At 37.3% G+C, this 21,279-nt stretch overlaps 1 protein-coding gene across 2 annotated transcripts in view; it reads left to right on the plus strand.

Moving 5' to 3' along the window:
* Positions 1–21,279, plus strand: part of LOC132701990 (early growth response protein 1-B-like) — a 45,991-nt gene that overhangs the window by 18,081 nt on the left and 6,631 nt on the right. The window contains exons 4-6 of one of the 2 annotated variants that reach the window (XM_060670372.1): positions 5,283–5,297; positions 6,597–6,956; positions 18,248–19,395. In XM_060670372.1, coding sequence (XP_060526355.1) covers positions 5,283–5,297; positions 6,597–6,956; positions 18,248–19,395 — 1,523 coding nt within the window. The remainder of the gene's footprint in view (positions 1–5,282; positions 5,298–6,596; positions 6,957–18,247; positions 19,396–21,279) is intronic. The other variant, XM_060670371.1, reaches the window with a different exon arrangement.

Here is a 21,279-nt window from a genome sequence, read left to right on the forward strand (position 1 = left end):
AGGAAAAACCAATTAGGAAACAGTGGGTGAGCGGTCAATACCCAAAAGAGAAAAACTCTTAACTCTAAACGGCTCTAACCTAACAGACAATGTTATTTTTCTGACTATTTTGGACACTAAATTACACTTAACTCTAGGAAACTGATTTAGTGATCGAGCAAAACGATTATTTAGTTTAAATTTCAGATTTTATATAGCAGAGAAGATGAGATCAATTTTTTGTATGTACAGCCTAACTTGACACATTCGGCAAGAGATGTAACAGACATGGTTAGAAATGGTATTGCGAAAATTGAAAGCATATATATCCCTTGTATCGCCAAAAATGGGGATTATTTATTTATATATAAAAAAGTCTTTCCTACAAGCAGACTCAGCTGTCCAATAAAAGGAAAGTAAAAAATGTGACAAAAAAGATATACTTTGTCAGTGGACCAGTTTAAATTATTTTTTACCAGCTAAATCTAATTAGGAACTAATTACAGCTTTTTATTACAATATGTGAATTGGAATACCATCTTATGTGTCGTTTAAAGATTTCAAAGATCAGATCAAATAGGTCAAGATCCGGAAACGCGTTCTCTACCCTGTTATATGTACGGATATGGAACTACCTTATGGAAGTGTATTCAGCACATCGGTTTTAGATTTTAAAAAATTGACAAAAGGCAAGTTTTAATGGAATCTTTTAGAATTCGTAAATGGCGACTGACTAAAACACAAATTGACAAAAATTGACTAAAACCCCTTCCTCATCTGACACAAAACCAACACGAAGATTATACCAAAAAGCAATTAATTGAGGTTCTACAAAGATTGAACCTACAAAAGGAATACATCTGTGATAATTATGCAAAAAATCTAGGGCATACAGTTTTAAGGCTTCCACTTTACCACTGTATATTTAATCCCATTGAATATGTTTGGCACCAACTGAAATCTGCCATTCGTCGTAACAATGTTTTTCCCCGTGTGAACTCCAATGTCCTCAAACTTATAGAAACCCCCACAAACTTGAGCAAATTCTGCTAAACATATAGAAAAAGCAGGACAATCGTATATCCATATTGCAAATAATATAGAACAAATAATAATTAGAACAGGCGATCATAGCGATAGTGATACTGATATATTATGTGAATACTTTTAAGTAATTTAAGTAGGTAATAAAAATAATTTCTAATTTTATTTTAGATTTAAAAAAATATATTGTTTAGTATTTTTCCTAACAAAACCCGAAATAATTAAATTCTAAGAAAAGTACGGACCTGTTCGGCCATATTTCATTCTTACAGCTTGCCCGGGTCTTTCCTTAATTCGTATCAGTTAGTCACTTTCTTATATCTATGAACAGACTTTAATACAATATAATAATAATAATAATAATAATAATAATAAGACAGAGGTACAGAGTACAATGCGAGCGAGTTTCACATTATCTCTGGAGAAGTCAACATGATTCCAAGGTTCGTAAATAAAATCTTAATATTTCAATAAATGTGAGACATAAATAGGAACTGTAACGGAGGCACCACAACGAAATTCGAAAACGTGTAAGCAATCTGAGCTACTCAAAATTCATCTAAATACGAAGCCTTCCCGGCACGAACTAAATAAATAATAATAATTAAAAAAACATTATTTACAAACTTCTTACTGTCACACTTTTTCTGGACTCCTCCTCTTGATGAATCTTTGAAAAATTCTTAAAGATTCTCTGGTCATAGTTTATCATGGCTAAACTTACTGTGGAACGCAATTGTTGCTTCAAATTTAACTCCTTCACTAACTTCAAAAATTCTCTTGGACGATTCCAACGGGAGGCAAACCGTCCGCAAAAACAGCTGATCCGCACGCATTACGCACTCATAAGAGATATTTCAGGACGTGATCGAGCGGTATTTTTCTCGGTCCGGCGCGCGCCAACAGATGTTTTTTCGAAAATAGCCGGGAGACGCGTGTTTTTGTTATTTATTTTTTCCACTTGCGTCTAAATTTAATGGGGATTTTGTCACCGAACACCTCCGCGTTTAAGGAGAGGCTATTTTCGGGCGGACGCGGTTATATTTTCGAAACTTGGAAGTTTTTGCGTAATCACGTTCTATTCCGTCATTTGAAAGACTCGAGTTTTCACTTCTCCGTCCTTAACTCCCGAATCCGTATTGTCCACCATCCGCATCTACAAGGATTGCACTGTGAGAATGTAGTATATGGTCGGTTATCATTAAGAAGTGGAAAAATGCAAGCAAAAAACCTCAAAACCCAAATATGTATAAAATTTTGCAGAATTGTCCCGTTCTTCAGAAGTCCTATAATTTTTTTATCTATACCACAGACCTATCTAAAAATCGTTACTAAAGTTTTTTTGTTCATAGATATAAACATACTACTGATACATTCAGATAGTAGCAAATTGCACAACATACATCTCGTAAATTAACAAAACATTTTTGGCAGTTATGAAAACAATTGATAACCAAATGTTTTTCAAAATATCCCGAGAGAAAATTGTACTTTTTATCTGTAAACATAAATTTAAAAGTTCCCTTTCACTCAATATCTACAGAAATGATCGGACCGCATTTTACTTTTGGAATTATTTTTACTTCATTCATATCTGTTCCCTTTCGAAATTAGTGAAAATCCCTGTAAAAAGCATGTGTTATTTTCAATTACTGATAGAAATTTCTTTATAACCCCAGCGCCATAGGTACCTGAAACTTTTTTGCAACTTCCCTCAAATAGATTTATTGAGTCTGTCAGAAATCAGAGGTAGCTTTCAATTTCGTGAGTGCTATAGATAAAAAAGAATAATTTGTTTTTATGTTTCACTGTTGGTTCGAAAAATGAGTTTGTGTATTTATTAGACGACAGAAGATGAGTAGTTTCAATCTTCAGTAACTTTTCTAACTTCCAGAGCCTTACCAAGTTCCCCAGTGAGTATTCGGACAATTTTGGTCACAAAATTGAACACGTGAATGTGCTTCAAGAAATTCTATTTTTACTTGAACAATTAAATCATTTACCAGTGGAATAGTTAGAATAATATATTTTTTAATTTCGTACCTTAACCATATAGGCAATAGCAACAACCGATGAAGAGTATGAATTTTTCTGTCGGAAAAAGTTGGTTAAGGTTTCTTCAACTAATCCAGTCACACTTAAATTGTTGTTTTTTTTCAATTATTACCACCATAACCACTGGATTCATTGGTTTTACCTAAAACCCCAGTGGAATATATCCACAAGAGTCAGTTGTTGCATCAACCACAAGATAAACATAATTTTCATCCACATTTTTTTTAATATCATTTAGAGTTTGCTTATAAATGACGTCAACACTACCTCTACGTACAGTTAACTCGTCCGGTGTGTTAAATTTACGACAGTAAAGTACCTGAGTAGGCCCCATTGTAATTTAATAAACAAGTGCCGGGTCAAAACAAACAAAAAATGCAAAACAATGCATTTTGCATTTGCTTCGCTCCTTAGTTATTATCAATAACTTTTTCCAATGGAGATGATATCCTCAATGTGTGTCTCCTAGTTCCCCCAATGGTTGACTCTGAATGTTAGAAAGGCAAAATATGGATCAGTCTGCTCAGTACGGTTTTGATAATTTCACTCCTATTTTCCAGTGCTCTATGCTTCGGCTTAGAGTTTCAAGGTATCAAAGAGTTTCAACTTTGGAACACAATACCGAACCCTTGGGGATCCCTATATATGTTTTCTTTGGGTACACTAAGCTAACGCAAGTTTTGCCAACAAAACTGAAATATAGGTATAGAAATTACAGAATATAATTAAAAAGAATTCGAAAAATGGGACAAAATGAAGTGGTTATCAAGAGATCTTAATGCTGACTGGTATAAACAATAAACAATATAAATAACATGTCAGTCATTTAAAAAAAAAACGAAATAAAAGACAACAAAAAACATTTTTAAATAATATGCTGAATATATAAAGGAACAAAACATATAATCCTGATTTGATATTAGGGTGTATGAATCTAAGCGTAGTGGTCACATAATTTTAACATATTTGTTGTTATGATTTTATTAAATTTTGTTTCACAAGCAGGACAGCATTTCATAATAGTATACCATGCAACAAGCGAGTTTACTTGGCATGAGCGGAGCGAGTGTTTAATAAACTTTTTCTACGACCGTTAGTTTTTGGGTACATTTTCACAAAACAACACATTTTATAGAAGGGGGTAGAAAAAATATATTATGTTGCATATATACTTACCCATTCAACAATCAATCACTCAATTTTGTCTTGCCATTTATTGTACTGTATTGATTTGTAAAATCCAGTGTACGCACTGCATAAAAATATGCCCGAAGAGTTTCGAGTCTGACAGAAGGTCACATAAAGATAGGTCCTTTTGGCTAGCTCAAATATTATTTATGAAGAACACATCAAAGGAGAGGTGAAATGTGTTGTTCGCCAAAGCAAACACCACTCACTAACCCAAAGGATATTTCTTGAGTTAACCGCGCAACAAATGTTGAGGTTAAATGGAAGGTACGCCATCAACAAAAAAAAATCAAACATTGCTATTTCTCTTGGTTACAAATATTACCTATATTAGGTTTTGCACGACATATATTCCCCTCACAAAAAAAATAAACCTGTGCCCTCTGGTTTCGTAAAATAGTAATGCGGTTATTTGGTACCAAATAATAGCCTAGATAATATTTATGATTTAAGTACGTTGTAACCACGTAGTGGGGAAAACAAGAAGGGACAGAGACAACGTAACAGACTTCCGAGAATAGTACTAAAAGGTGGAAAGATAGTTGCTAATCCACATCACAGGAAAAGATGCAGAGGCAGCTTCAGAATTAACAGATCGACATATCTCCAAGAAGTAGAAGAAGAAGAAGAAGTAACCAAAACCTTCCGCGTATGTGGCGTACTCCCCGAACTGTCCTCTGTTTGCATCTACCCAAGGAGGCAATAATGCTGGTTTAACCACAGGCGAGCGAGGGATTGAAATCACCAAAATGTGATAATTTGTTATTATTATCTCGTAACAATTATTAGCAAAAGAAATACCGGACCGATTGAGACAATAATGAATCATGTGGCAAAAGACAACATGATTCAAAATTTATGGGCGAGTGTCTATACCGTTATCACCCGTAGTCCGCTCAAAGCTGAGATGTTACAAATGACAGCAAAAAGAAGAAAATGAATTTGTTTAAATAGAAATCGGAGTAATCTTTTAAACGGATATAGAAAGGTTCATATTTATATTTAAAAAAATACAGGACTTCCAGAGGGCTGTCAAGCAAGACACGAAGGAAGAAAGTGGTCGATACAATTAATTATGAGAAATCAATTTCTCCTGGATTCCAGGTGCTTGGTCTGTTGGACTTTGCGTAAGTCTATTCCTGTCTCAACCTTTGGATTGTTGGAGAGGTTCCCCACGTCTTTAGGGTGCAGAAACGCATTTTACGGACTATACTGTTTAAGCCCTGGAATTTTTCATGTCGGGACCTATTTTCACAACACTCTTTATTGACACTTCCTAGTATGTACATACTGAATTGTGCCACATATGTAAAAAGTGACTCTAATCTTTATATGCTCTCAAGAAACTCAGATATTCAGTACAGTTTAAGACCGAATCTTAACATAAAAATACTTACACATCGACTGTCTCTTACAGCAAATAGTCCCTTTGTTTTGACTGTAAAAATTTATATTAATTTGCCTATCGAACTGAAGGAGATCACTAGTCAAACTATTATTAAGGATTTTCTTTCTTGTGATACTTTTTAATACGTATTCGTTGTTTGTTATTGTTTATATATTTGTTATTTATCTATTAGTATTACTTGTTATTATTATTATTAATTTACTAATTATACTAAGATATCTTTATCTTTAAGAAAGTGGTCGATACAATTAAATATGAGAAATCAATTTCTAACCGCAACACTGGTTCGGGAAATCCTGGATTCCAGGTGCTTGGTCTGTTGGACTTTGCGTGGTGCGGTGGTACGAATGAGCGGGGAGCGAGCCTCCATCGCGTGAGCGTTCCGTCCGAAGGTTAGCGACTCGACGCGCGGCAACGTGGCGGCTATATAAAAAGCCGACGGGTCTGGGTCGGGATCGAGCAAAACGAAAACAAACACACACATAACGACCTGCCCACACGTATCCCGAAAAGTGGTTCAGTCGGCGTGTTACGCACCCACACGTCCCAATTAAATGCGGCACGCGCCACCGCCGCAACCCCCGGGGAACTTTGTGCACGCTCCGCGTATAATCCGGCCGAGCGCCGGCGTTACGTCACGCGACGTCACCGCGACGCGGCGGTGGGAGAACGGGCCCGTTCGAGGGAGGGGTGCGAAGCCGCGCCGATCGAACGCGATTGGTTCGGCGGGTCGACGCGGGCAGCCAAATATGGAACGCGGCGTTCATTCATAAAAGTTGCCGGTGGGACGCGCACACGTTCAGTCCGAGACCGACCGCGGAGGAGTAAGTTCGATAGACGCGTGCGCGCGCGGGAAGTTGACACACACACACACACACACGCAAAGTTTTCTGGGAGTGCGCGACGTACCGTTATAGTGGAGCGCGTGGACAAAACGGTGACAAAATGATCATGGACACTTTGGACACGCTGTCCAATCAGCACCATCATCATCATCACCACCACCATCACCACACGTCCGCGTTCCTGTTGACGGAAAGTGCGGCGGCCGCGGCCGCCGCTCACCACTTCAACGTGTTGAGTTTCGACACTTGTCTCTATAAGACGGGCAGTAGCGTGAGCAGCGGCGGAAGCCCGACGCCGGCGTCGGTGTGCACGTCGGTCGACGAGCCGCTCGTGCCCGAAGCTCAACCGGGCGACCTTAACACCCCCGTGACCACCTCGGGGGACGCCCCCTCCTTTTTCGGACCGAGCACCGTAGTCGAACCACCCCCGATCACAGGTTAGTTTTATGAATCGAACGGCCCACACAATCGCACCAGCTGATGTCGGGCCGTTGCGCCGCCGATATATCGACCCACGGACGTGCGTTCGGTTCATTCAACGTTCCAAAATAAAATGCGCGGGGTTTCGCGATATAACCGATCGATTCCGCAGGGTATGTTTGGAACAGAAACCGACCCCGTGATTAACTCCACCTACTGTTTATTACTCCAAAACGGCAGCCCTTATAGAACACCCTGCCGAGCAGACCTTGACCCGTAACCATTTCGGGACCGTCCTAAGAATTTATCTACATACACTCACAATCTTTTTTGCCGAGCAATTCTTGAAACATGTACATAAAAAATTTTACACAGGGTTAAAAACCCGCGAAGTACCACCATCTTCTCTCACTTTCTTCTTGACTTGCAACAATTTTTCTTACAGTTGACTTTGGCACTTTGGTCATATCACTTGTTTTTATTGGTACTCCTACTTCCACTTCCGAGTTTCTTATAAAATTTTAAACAATCAAAACAATTTGTTTAGCATCCGAAAACAAATGGATCCGTTTTTCAATTGCTTGCGTCTTCTAAATTGTCATTAGGTTCGGCTACCATCTCCACTTCGTCTTCAAATTGTGCTTCATTCTACGGCCTCCACATTTTAAAGTGTTAAAAAACAGGAACTTTGTTGTTGTTTGTTGTTTACAAATCGAAATAGGGTACAGGTACTTACCCTTACCCTTTGAAATATCCAGTGAAAATAGGGTCAAAGCTCGAGAATCAAGTAGAAAAATACGTGCTTCTAATTATTCGAAAATACCCCGCAGCATCAATGGCTTAATCAAATTTACTGTTTCTGCAAATATTGGTTAAGGTCCATATCAGGCAAGACCTACTAAATGGGGACTAAACATCTGTTGGGATTTGTCTTACCACGGTTCTGCGAAGATCTGCTGTTAAGGTACTGTAAAGTACTTAAAACGTCAAAGCGATAAATGCACTATATTTTTGGTAGTATTATGCCAGGAGGGCCCGACTTGGTTTCGTTGGAAGTTCAGCGCAACCTGTTGGGGGGATCTTTAGAATCTCGTTAGTGTATATATTTGGCGAATGGCAACTAACTTAGACGGTTCGCTCCAAATTTATCATGGTTTAGTTGGAAGTTCTGGTTTACGGAATGCCAAGTCTTTTTTCAGAAATCTTGTTGTTTTTTCCTGTTGAAATACACTTGAGGGAGCTTAAAACTCTCGTTTCTGCAATTGCTTCGAGAGTATTAATGGCTTATTACAACTGATTCGCCCCAAATTTATGACAGTTTAGTTCCCCATTCTCAAACTGGACTACGTTTAAATTCACCAGCACCAGGAAGTGTCCATCTGGTTAATTTCGGCGTTCTGGTTGCTAAGCCCATTCTCACTTGTTATTTTTTACGGTTGAAATGCACCTGGAGGAGTTTCGGATTGTGGTGACGGTCGAGGTTTCTGGACATAATCGATGGACCTTCCTAGACTGCGTTCGAAATGATGACGGCAGATGTTGAAATAAACCAGCACCAAGAAACTCAGTGCATCCTCTGGTTTACAAAATCTTGTTATTTTTGTTTCTGTTGAAATACACCTGCGACTCTGACTTTGGTGTATGTTTAAATGCTCTAGCACCAAGAGGTTAGTACCTGGTTTAATGGAACCTATGATTTACCAAACCCCTAGTTTATTATCAAAATTTTTGTTATTTCCTACTATTGAAACACACCTGGGTGACCTCTGGAATCTCATGTATCCAAACGTGACTGCCCTGGTTTTTGAAGACCTATTGGGTCCAAATTTATGATGGTTTGCTTCCCCATCCGCTAGTGGCAGTTGTTTAAATAATTGTAATAATAACTTTATTGCTCAATAGAAAATAATCTATTTGCAGAGCAATATAGGTTAATATCCAAACAAAAATACTGCTAGGCAATTAAAACAGTTCGTAATGGATATTGAGGTTGTACAAACATATCTTTTCCATTGCATTCAGTCTGCAATTAAATATATCACATACGCTATATATGCAGAATATGCTACATTTATACACTTTTTAACAGATTTAGTTTGACCTTAACACACTGAAAAGTGTCTCTAGTGTGAGAATTTAGCCGTGATATATATTCATGTACGCTAACAAATTCAGGCGTTATGCAACAATTTATAAAATAAATTCATAATCTAAACCTCGTGCTTTGAAAGCTAGGTATTTCAATATTTTTTCTGTACTAACATTAGCACCAGGAAAATTCGACCTGTTATAATCCAAAATTGAATAGAAACCCTGCTCTACCAGATGCCTCGCATACCATCAGAATAGCACTAACCTGGTTTAGTTGGAACTTCAGCTCAACCTCTGATTTACCAAATCTCTCGGGGTTTTTAGAATCTTGGTCCATTGAAAAATCGAAAAGTTGATCTATAAGTATATAACGACTTAGTTCCTCATATCATAAATATCCTGTTGTATGTTTTTGACCTGGGGTAGGAAAAACTAAAACCAATAGATCATCTGGACCACATTTTCCGAAGTTAGTTGCTACAGTCTCTCGTGCTTATCCCAGAAAAATTTCTATGATGAACGACGAGCCAATCAGGACACCTAGTTAGGACAATCAAATCGGAAAATATTTTGCATTCCGATTGTTCGTTATTAGGAGTTCGAGGAATATGGCTTTTCGGTGCTGTCGTTATACTCCCCTTTTTCTTGAAGCACGCAAGAATTCGTCAAGTTCCATTAGTCCGTGTTAAAAAAAGCCATATGCAGCGTACATGTCTTTTTTTTTTCTATTAGACGAGTTCCGAGAAACCCGCCGTTCGTTTGTTTACCTATAAAGGTCACGTGACGTCACGTATTCCTTCGGGCTTTTTAATGCCTTCACGCGCTATCCGAGCGTGTAATGGATTATCGCCGGGTCCAAAACGAAATCGATACCGGCCCGTAAAAAATGATGCGGTTCCCCGCTTTCGGCGTTCGCCCATCCATTAATCTGTCAATTAGGACGTTAGTATATGGCCCGGTTTAATTAGTCGGTCTTTGAAAACCAACATCGATGTACAAACAGCCGTTTTTATATGAAAGCGTCGGTCAAATTTGGAGCTGCCGGAGCCGTGAAAACTAGTTTGCAATGGCGTCCCACAGGGTTAGGTTGCCGGGCCCCTCCCATTTGCAAGCAGCGAGCTGCAGTGAGGGGGCTTGAATTCTTGAGCCGTTTGACAATAACATTCTGCAGGCTTTTGTTTAGCTCCCAATGTGTGTTGCAGGGAGATGATTATGAGTATGATTCTATTCTACGATATATTAACATTTAAAACGTGTTTGGGGCCAAAGTTTAATATGCAAATACATTCGTGGGCCACGTTTAAAAGTAGTGCTCATAATTTTTAACGATATAAATCAGACATGAAATAATAGGACATTGATATTTTAATACAATTTATTAAAATGGTAAAGCGAAATGAAAAAAAAATAGGTACCGGGTGATCATTCATAATGTTTAATTTTAATTTTTTTATTTAACGTTTGGGAAAAAACATCAAATACAAAAGTTGTTCAAAAAATAGTAAGCTATTTACAAGATAGGCTGGACATTGTTCAAATTTTTCAGGTTTCTTGTAGGGAACGTGCCCTTGGGGGTTAATTGGCCCTCTTATTCGCTTTAACAAACGTTTCCAAAATTATTTGTTTTCCTCTTGCAGAATAATAAAAAGAACATAAGACATAAGTTTTGCTAAATCTATAAATGACACTGTCAGTTACAAACAAACATTTTGTTTTTCAGTGACTACTTACTTCACAGCCACCTAAGATATAAATTATAAACTCTAGAATATTATTTTATTTTTGTTATTTTATTAGTTTTCTATGTTTGTTACTGATAAAGGCGCAAAAACCAATAGCTCTGCATATAGGACATATTATACAATATTGGGTTGTGGAATTGACCGTATAATTTTTTTTTTCAATTGACCAGTCAAATGACCGAAATAATTTTCAAAATACAATGAAATTTATATTTATTTATTTATATTGTACGTTCGTCGCCATGGCGTCGTTCTGGAAACTAAATGGAGTCGATATTTTTATTGGGATTCCCCGTATCGCTAATCCTGCGCACTGCCAAAGTCATGAGCTATCGATCGAGAACTCACGCTGCGGCATATATATATATATATATATATATATATATATATATATATATATATATATATATATATATATATATATATATATATATATATATATATATATATATATATATATATATATATATATATATATATATATATATATATATATATATATATATATATATATATATATATATATATATATATATATATATATATATATCCCTGTATAAGCGAATCTGTGTCTGTTTATTTGTAATTTTTATTATTGGTTTGTAATCAAGGTAAAAATAGAAATTGTTATTATTAATATTAATATTATTACTGCTTAATGGTTATTAATCGATAAAATTCAAGCGATACAAAAAACACTTTGTCTGTGATGAGGAAGTTTTAAAATCAATATGTGTAACTTCCTGTTGCGATCAGGGGGGGCGTATTAATTTACAGTAAAAGTAAAATTCTATGCAAAATCTTAGATTTAGACAAACATTTTCTAGATACCCACGCGGAATTTTGCGCGATTGAGTTAGTACTCAGGAATACCGTAGTTATAAACGTATACAGATCAGCAAGTCACGGTGACCCTTATCTTCTTCTTCTAAATGAACTATACGTCAAAAAAGAAACATTATTAACATTTAAGTTGACTTCTGACGTTCTAACAACTGAGTTTTGCAATCTGCTTTCCTCTGTTGGTTTATTTCCTTGTAAACATAGCGCCCACTCTGTTTACTACTCAAACGGGCCTGAACAATATCTCTGCGTACTTTCAATTGGGAACCTTTTTTTTTGAAAATAGCCTAGATTCATCCCTTACATCTCAGTGTGACCTCAGAAATAAAAGAGATCATATGCTTTTTCTAAACGCTAAGTGTTGAGTATTCTCCTCTCCCGACGTGTGGTCTAAGTATAGATTGGTCAGTGCTAATTGCAAAAAACGCTTTAGAGCTTTATGTCTAGACCCACCAACATAACCTTCAAGGGTTACACTCAAATTAATCGCGCCAGATGAATTCAATCTGCTCTTCACGAATGTAGTTACGGACCAAATCGAACGACCTTTATGTCTATCTATGGAAAATTCCACCCCCTCATCAATCTTTCTTCTTGAATACAGTCTCTGATGGCGAAGTCCGCAACATTATTATGAGCCCGAGTAGTTTAAATTGCACCGACTGCTTTGGTTTAACTTCAAAAATATATTGACAGCTAATTTTTCAAAGAAGCTTCCACAGGATACTGTAATATTTTTTATAAAACTTCTGGATTCCTCACTCAAACAGCCTCAGTCAAGCTCTGAAGAAGCCAGCATGATGATTGGCGAAACGTTAGCTAGTTCGACTCAACAAAAACCGACGCAGGGGGCATACAGAAGTTTTATAAAAAGTGTATTGACAGCTATAGCTATATTTTCGAGTGCTGAATTTCGTTCATATATATATATATATATATATATATATATATATATATATATATATATATATATATATATATATATATACATATATATATATATATATATATATATATATATATATATATATATATATATATATATATATATATATATATATATATATATATATATATATATATATATATATATATATATATATATATATATATATATATATATATATATATATATATATATATATATATGAAAATCTCTAAATTCTTGTTCATGAAAAGGGAGATCTAGATATTCCGAATAATGTCAGGCCTATCGCTATTAGCCCCTTTTTGACGAAAGTTATCGAATAAACCTTAAAAAAATGTTTATCCACGTTCTTCGAAGCGAACAAATTTCTAAGTGAGTCGTGAAAATAAATCTACTACAGATGCGCTTATCTATTTTGTCGGCAGGGTGGTTCCCGACGCTACTAAAGTCTTCGATTGTGTGACCCACCGTAGAATTCTATGGCGTCAGAGGTATTCCTGTAAAATTAGTCGAATCGTATCTCGATAACAGGTTTCAGTACGTTCAGTATGGAAGTGAGTCGAGTGGCAGCGTCCTACCCCTGAAGTGCGGGTTTCCACAAGGCTCGGCTCTTGGACCGCTGCTAGTTATCATTTATATAAATGATTTACCGCTGTCTGCCCCAGTGCTAGCAAATGTTGCTGCAGTTACAAATATTCTGGAACAATGGTTTTCTGTAAATAATTTCGTACTTCATGAACTAAAAACTCTTGGGATTTGTTATAGATAGGAAAAGTTTCGGCAACACCATCTCGACGCGTATTCTGACTTGCTCTTCTTAGCTATTATCTAACGCCGGCGGTTCTCCGAATAGCCTGCTTTGAGCTGTGCCAGCGTACTAATAGGAACGACAACAGAGAGAAGTGGTAAATGTTATATTTTTTAAGAACTTTTGATGTGTGATCAATAAGGAAGGATAACGGTGAAAAGTGTGGGGTTGCTTTCGCACTCATTGTCTCTGCAAGATTGTGCTGCAGAATATTTTTTGATGGAACGTTTATTATCTCTAAAGCGGAAATTATTAAAGAGAAGAACCGATGTAAGGTGTTTTAATTCTGGGTTCAGAAAATCCAGTTGAGGTAGTTTTACTGCTCTACAAACAAGTGCGTTGGTTTCCTGTAATCAGAATGAGCCACTGTTAGGTCTGATATTCTATTGACAAAAATATCTAAGAATGGGAGATTATTATTAGTCTCTAATTCAATGGTATGTTAGGGTGATAAGCGTTTAAATGGCTGAGAAGATCTAGTAAGATTCCTGACCATCAGGCCAAAAAACGATAGTATCCTCAATTTGGAGTTTCAATAATTTTGGTTTTAAATCGAAGGCTTTCTTCTCAAAGCTCAAAAAATGTAATCACAATGACTGCTGATAATGGAGAACCCATAGTTCTTCCCGACGTTTGTTCAAGAATTCGAATCTTAACAACCTACCTTTTAAGTAAATTAAAATAAAAATGAAAAACTTTTTTGCACGGAATGTCTTTTATGACGCTAATGAATATTCGGAGCTACTTAGTCGTACAACGCTATAATGAACTCTTGTATTTTATGGGATCTTATTATTAGATTTTCCTATAATATCGATGTTTTTTCATTTCGGACGTTGTTGCCTAACTTATCTGATTGGTTTATAAAGTTTTATTGTATTCTATTATTATTATTATTATATAAAAATCACTGCTACTGCATTTGGATCAATTTTGCGTAGGAAAGAACGCGTGAATTTTATTTATTGCTCCACCCCAGAACGCTGTACTATTTTATGTAATCCGAAAAGGATTTCCCATCCAAGGTCAACGTGATCATCTCACGTAAACGCGCGACATCCTCGACCGCAAAGAACGCACGTCATCCTACCGAAACGTATGCCTCGTGCAACTACGCGCACTTAACGATATATGCGCTTTAAGTTGAGCATCGATTTTCCGCGGCCGCCCACGACGACGCCGATGATGGTCGCCGAGAGCCGCTGAACCTTTGCCTGCCTAACCGCGTCGCACTTGATTTCCAGGGCGCCATGTTCAGAGTCGATTCATAGTAAATTCCCCATGAATGGGCACGGAACATTTGAATGGGACCCCCGGTTATCGATCGCGTTCCATGCGCAGGCGACAACGCGCTTTGGCCTTTTCGCTGTCGCAGCGGGCCTTGAAAACGCCCGGCGTCGAATATCGACGCCTACGTGATTTAAACAGATGTTCGCACTTGTTGCCCCCCCCCCCCTGCCGACCGTTTCGTTTTTGCGGACGTTCCGGAGGAAATTCGGCAATCAAGCGGTCGGTACTCGAGAGGTCAGCGTTTCAGGTGTGGGATAACGGCTATTTTTAGAGGTACGCGATTTGGTTAGGTTCGGGCCAAAACGAATTGGGACATGGCGGAATGCGAAAATTCTTATTTAAAGAGACTGTAAATATACTTTCAGGTTATAGCAGAATCTATTTTATGTTTTATGGTAGCCTATTCAAAGTCTTCTAAATAGTGAAGACTTTTGCGCTTTCGCGGTTCTACTAAAGGAGTTTTTTAAGATAGAATAAGACAGTTATACAAGCGTAGTCAAGGATTTACCATACCTTCTTATTGCTCCCACTTTTTACAATGCTGCTTAAATATATAACTAACTTCTTTGTTTAAATATATATATTTATATCACGTCCTAATTTAGATTTCTGCTTTATAAATATATATACTGTCTTATTTGCATTGATTGAAATCTCACTTCGACGCAGCCAGTTGTAATACATAGTTGAATCAGCATTCACTTCTAGCTCTTGAATGGTAAGAAGGACAGTAACCAACTTTATTCTTTTAACTGGAATATTGTGAATATTTTAAAAAATTCTATTCTATTCTATTTTGAGTATTTTTGTCATAACGTTACATATGTAATTTGAAGTAGTTTTTGAAAAAAATGAACTTTTCCATTTTTTACGGTATTTGGAAAAATATATTTTTTACACATACATAAAATAAAAATCGAGAATTTTGGTTATTGATCCATGAAAGTGGTTAATATTTAATGCTTGGTCCTATCTATATATTACGCGGGGTACTCACAAATGACCATTAAAAACTGTTTTTTATGATAACACCATATATTTAGCACTTTTATTGGGTTTGTACTTGTATTGCCGAAGATGGAGGTCATATCGAAAATGATTTGCAATTAGTAGTAAGTTCTATTTAGTTGCATTACTTGTTGATTTTATATTGAATTTACTTATCTAATGTTTAAAGAAAATTTAGAATGGGATATTATTTAGGTTTAGTGTGATTTAAAATAAATTGCACCAGTTGTTGCAGAAAACTTAGCCATAACTTCTAAATTGCAAATTTTTGTATTGACAATGTATACTTCATTTCGGGATGATTTCCTCCTTATAAGGTTCCACAAAGTCGTTTTTTGGAACTAATGATATTTTCTTCCCTACATGTTAATACTACATTTCGTATTACATACCGGAACGTGCCCAGATAAGTTAATCTTCAGATGTTTTCTCATGATTCAATAACTCTATGGTTCCCATGAGTCTGTAGACCTGCCCAGTAGTGTGACGAGCTTTGTAAAATCCTTATGGTTTTATCGATTCTTCAATAATGGCCAGTCGTCTCTCCACAAAGTCTTTCTTTCGGATACTTTTTGAATAATATATTCTTCCCGATATGTTATGCAGGAACATGGAGAGATAACCTCATTTTCTCATTACGAGTATGGATAGAAATTCATCTTCAGGTCTTTTCTCATGATTCAATAATTCTTTAGTTCCCACGAGTCCAAAGATGGTGTAAAATCCTTACAATTTTGTCGATTCTTCGATAATGATCAGTAACCTCTCCACAAAACCTTTCTTTGGAGTACCTTTTGGATAATATGTTCTTCCCGATGTTTTACTACATTTTCTCATTAGCAATATATACAGATAACTCCATCTTGAGATGTTTTATTATGACTCAACAATTCTACAGTTCCAACGAGTCGGTAGACGCTCCTAGTAGGATTAATATTTAGTGAGGCACCTCGTAAGATATTGTAGTTTTGTCAGTTCGTCAATAATGGTCAGCAGCTTCTACACAAAATCTTTCTTTGGAGTATTTTTTGGATAATATGTTTTTCTCGTTGTGTTCCTGCTACATTTTGGTCTTCTATGCAGGAACATCTACATTTTTAAGGAAGCTTATTCGGTGAATATGTTTTAGCATTGCTCATTTAGAACGTCCCAGGACGCTATCGTTGTTAGGCGCATTTTTGCACTAATGCAAATAATATTCCTCAGGCATCTTTTCTTCCTGACACAACGATCTCGGCCATTTCGCGCGGTACTCTTCGACCTTTTAAAAAATGCAAGTCGACGTGGCGCGGAGAAAAAAAGAACCCAAAGTGACGGAATGTTACCAGTTATTCGAGGAGCGAGGAATCAGCATAAACGCTGGCGAGAAAAACACACACACACACACACACACACGTCAGGCTCTCTCGCCTTGGAAAGTTAAACGTCTAAATTTAACCCTGCGTAAAACTGTTGCGTTGTTTTTCGACTCTCTGGCATCGTCGTCGGGATATTAATAAAGTTGGCTGGCGAGTATCGCGGCGAATTCGTTTGTTTGCACCTGTTCCCGCGTTAAAATCTGGACCCTCTTCGTTTATAAGGCTATGGGCTTTTTTCCGTACCGTTCAAACGAGAATACACAGAAAAAAAAATCAAAAAACTGTTTTTTCTTGCGCATTTTTTGTAGTAAACCGAAAATATACAAGGTTGGTCGAAAAATAAATGTCGATCCTAAGTTTATGAATAATTTATGTAGCATAACCCTATGCTTATCTCTTACTTTTTATAAGCAACAGAATAAAAAAACAGAAATTTAGTTTTGAATTGAACAGGTAAGTAGCTATTACCAGTGAAGTTCTTAAATAGTTATACATCACATCTCCTTGTCCACAAGGAAAGTGAATCGGTTTAGAAATCCTTCCAAACATTGCCCAGGATATCTTATTTAATTTGAAATTTTATGTCATCTACTTTTTATTTGGATTTTAAATATGTCCAGAGGAAAAAATCCAGTGAAGTAATTTCTGGAGATCTTCACTATTCAAAAAATACCGTAATTAAATATTCATGCAGTTGTTGAGCAAAATGGGCTGCAAATCTGTCTATGTAGAATATCAGGCTGATTTAATGAAATCATTTTACAAAATGATACATATCGATCTCAAATACGGTTTTGATCGAAGAAACAAACATTTGTGGATGTTGTGTATGATTTTTTCTCAACCATCATCATTATTAGAAGATACTTCAGCAGATGCAACATGGGAATTATATTCTCAGCAATATAATCTGAATCAATTAAAATTTCTGCGTTTAGCAGATTCTTGAAGTAGTGTTAACCTGGTCAACAGATATCAAACTTAGATCAATACCGGTATAAAAAATTTCATAAATAATTTTTTTTTTAGTCAAACTAAGAAAACCATGGCACAGCATGTTCCATAACACCACTGGAGCAACTAAAAACTAACCTAAATGAAATGGCAAATTCGTTCCGGTAAAATTCCACCGATATTAACATTTAACCATAAACCGCAGACAACCACCTCACCCGACTGAAGCACCTATTTCCACCACTAGAAACAAAAGATCCCAACTAACAACCAGTTTGCATTGCAGGTACCTTAGACCCGGAAGAGCTCACATCAATCGATCCCCAGCAGAGTCGAAACTCGCCCCATCAGTCACCTTCGAGCACCCATTTAGCGGACAGGGTGACGCCTCAAGCATCAGCGCTCTCACCCAAAGAGGAGAACAGCAACAGCGCGTTAAGCACGATGTATCCCCATCACTCGTCGACGAGTAACAACATGGGTAAGATCCAGCACAGGGGAGTGTACACCTCAGCCGGGTCGCCCAGTATGCAAAGTACAATCCACATGCAGCCCCAGAGCCCTTTGGGACTGAGCAGCCAAAACATGGGACACAGTCCTTCGGCAGTAAATCAATGGTTGCTATCGAGCGGTGATAAACCTATTTACCCTTCGATGTTTGGACTGTTGCAAGGGACAAGTCAGAGTCCCCAACAGTACCCATCGGCTACACCTTCTCCCGCCGGTACCCAGTACGACGACAGGAATACCGATCAATTAATGCTCACCATGGAGTGCAGCCCTAGTTTAACGTTGAAACAGCCACCCAGTTATCCGAGCTGTACCAGCACGTCGTTGCAATTGGAAATGCAGCAGCCCGACTTGGTGTACTCGCGTGTGGCTCAGCCTTTAGTGTCCTCGACGAAGTATCAGTGGGAAACGCAAGACTATGGCTCTTCGCAGGGCTCGGTGGTTCCGGGACCCAGTTCTTTAGTGCCAAAACAAGAACCATTCACATCGTCGTGCGGTGCGGAGATGCAGCAAGGTGGATCACCGTACGGTACCGTTCAGCTCGCCGAGTACAACCCTTCCACGTCCAAGGGTCACGAAATCTTGTCCCAAGTGTACCAACAAAGTCCGGTACCGCTCAAATTGGTACCGGTGAAACCGAGAAAGTACCCCAACAGGCCCAGCAAGACTCCGGTACACGAAAGGCCGTACGCGTGTCCTGTCGAGAATTGCGACAGGCGATTTTCGAGGTCGGACGAGTTGACCAGGCATATCAGGATCCACACCGGACAAAAACCGTTCCAATGCCGGATCTGTATGCGCAGCTTTTCGAGGTCCGACCATCTCACGACGCATATACGCACGCATACGGGAGAGAAGCCGTTTTCCTGCGACGTCTGCGGCAGGAAGTTCGCCAGGAGCGACGAAAAGAAGAGGCACGCAAAGGTGAGGTTTGTAAACGAAACTGTTTGCGACATTTTGGACAGGAAAAAGTGGGCAAGCGTTTTTTCTTAATTATTTGCTTCAAAATCGTTTGGTTTGAGGACGTTTTCCTTCTACGGGTGGCATTTTAACATTTTCACAGTTTTACACGATTATCGAGTAAAGACGAATGTTTATATTTGAAACAAATGGCCTAATGCTATGCCACGAAAATAGGCCCTGGTAATATGGGATTACTAGGTTTGCTAGGTGCACGCCCGAGTATACTTAACAAAACCACGCTTCTTTGGATTGTTTCCAGTCTAGGAAGCATTCTATGGCTAGGAGCTGACCTAGTTTTTGACTTCTGTATCGGTTTCTAGTTGGAACAAACATGATGCTCTCCAGTACTAGTTCTTGTTTTGCCCCACCGTTTGGTTCTCTGGTTTGCCTTTTCACTTGTAGATATTTTGCGAATAGCGCTTTTTTTGTGGGTTAAGCTCTATAGCATATGGGGTAATGGATCGCATCTCACTTTTGTTCTTGATCTATTCTAGACCTCGAGAGTGATTTCTGACAGGATCTTTACGTTATCGTAGATAATTTGTGATAGAAAAGTGTCCTAGTCTACTTTCCCATAGGCCCACGTTTGCTTCTTCCTTTTTTCCGTCTGGCTGTTGGCGTTAAGGTTGAACAGAATGTAATTGTGATCGATTAGAGTCTCTTCTTCTTAGACTTCCCATGTTAATATTTCTTAAGCAGTGGTTGCAAAACTTGCTGCTTACGAAGAAATTACTTTTATCCCCTGGGACCTTCTGGCATTCTACTGGGTGCTTGAATTTTTGCCAATTGCATTAAAGTCTCTCATAAATTCTAAATTTCTTCTCACTGTTTGGGTCAGTTAAACAACAACCAAAATCTTTTTCGTAATTTGGACAGAAGAAAAATGCACTTAGCCACTTACTATCCAACTCGAACTAATAAATCGTTGAATAGCAAATAAGATCCGACAAAACATAAGAACACCATCAATTGCCAAAAATATTCCGTGTATTAGTGGTGCCATATCCATGGTATCCCATAGTTTCAAACGTATAAACCAATGAAACGCCACGATTTTTGTATGGTGCCTTAGGTTTGTAAAGGACGTTAAAATGCCTACGATCGTTTCAAAAAACGTATCCTCCAGAAGATCCGGGTTTTTAAAATAGGCACCCAAAGTCGTTATTTTTATTATTTTTTAAAGGTTCAGGATACTTAAAGGGAACTTAGACTACAAATACCTGTGCTCTTGTTTGACATTTTTGCAAACAATGCTGAAAAAAAATTATTAACCAACGGTATTTCTTGATATTATATTTAACCTAGAACCTCAATTGAAGTGTGATTAAAACCATAAAATTTAATTTTTTTATTTAGTGACCCATATTTCCGATTGTTTAAAATCAAATAATTAATTATCATTAATTTAGAAATCATTAGTTTGAAAGTCGTAATTGTTTTGAAGTATTTACAACAATCTTTGCATTTAATACACACCTAGGTAAAAATCTGCTTTTGAGCCAAATTTAATTATTTCTTTCGTTAAATAATGATGTCGATTAATAACAGCAAACAGGCTGAGTTTTGTTATAATCAAACACAAAAGGAAGTTGAATTAACGTTTTCGTTATTAATTTAATTTATCTATCGATTTTACCAAAATTAATGACCAACTCCAAGCCTCGTTTTAAATACCACTTAAAACTGTTGCAATAGGAAATAATAACTTCAGTATGGGTCATACTGGTTTAAAAGTAAATATTTTAAGATTTGGATAAAATAGTCTTTAAAATGGTTTCAAATTTTAATAAACAGTCTCTTCCCAATATTTGAAGAGGAACGAACTCGAAACTACAAGTCCATCGT

The sequence above is a fragment of the Cylas formicarius genome, unplaced genomic scaffold, assembly GCF_029955315.1.
Source record: "Cylas formicarius isolate icCylForm1 unplaced genomic scaffold, icCylForm1.1 PGA_scaffold_5__7_contigs__length_24384050, whole genome shotgun sequence".
NCBI lineage: Eukaryota > Metazoa > Arthropoda > Insecta > Coleoptera > Brentidae > Cylas > Cylas formicarius.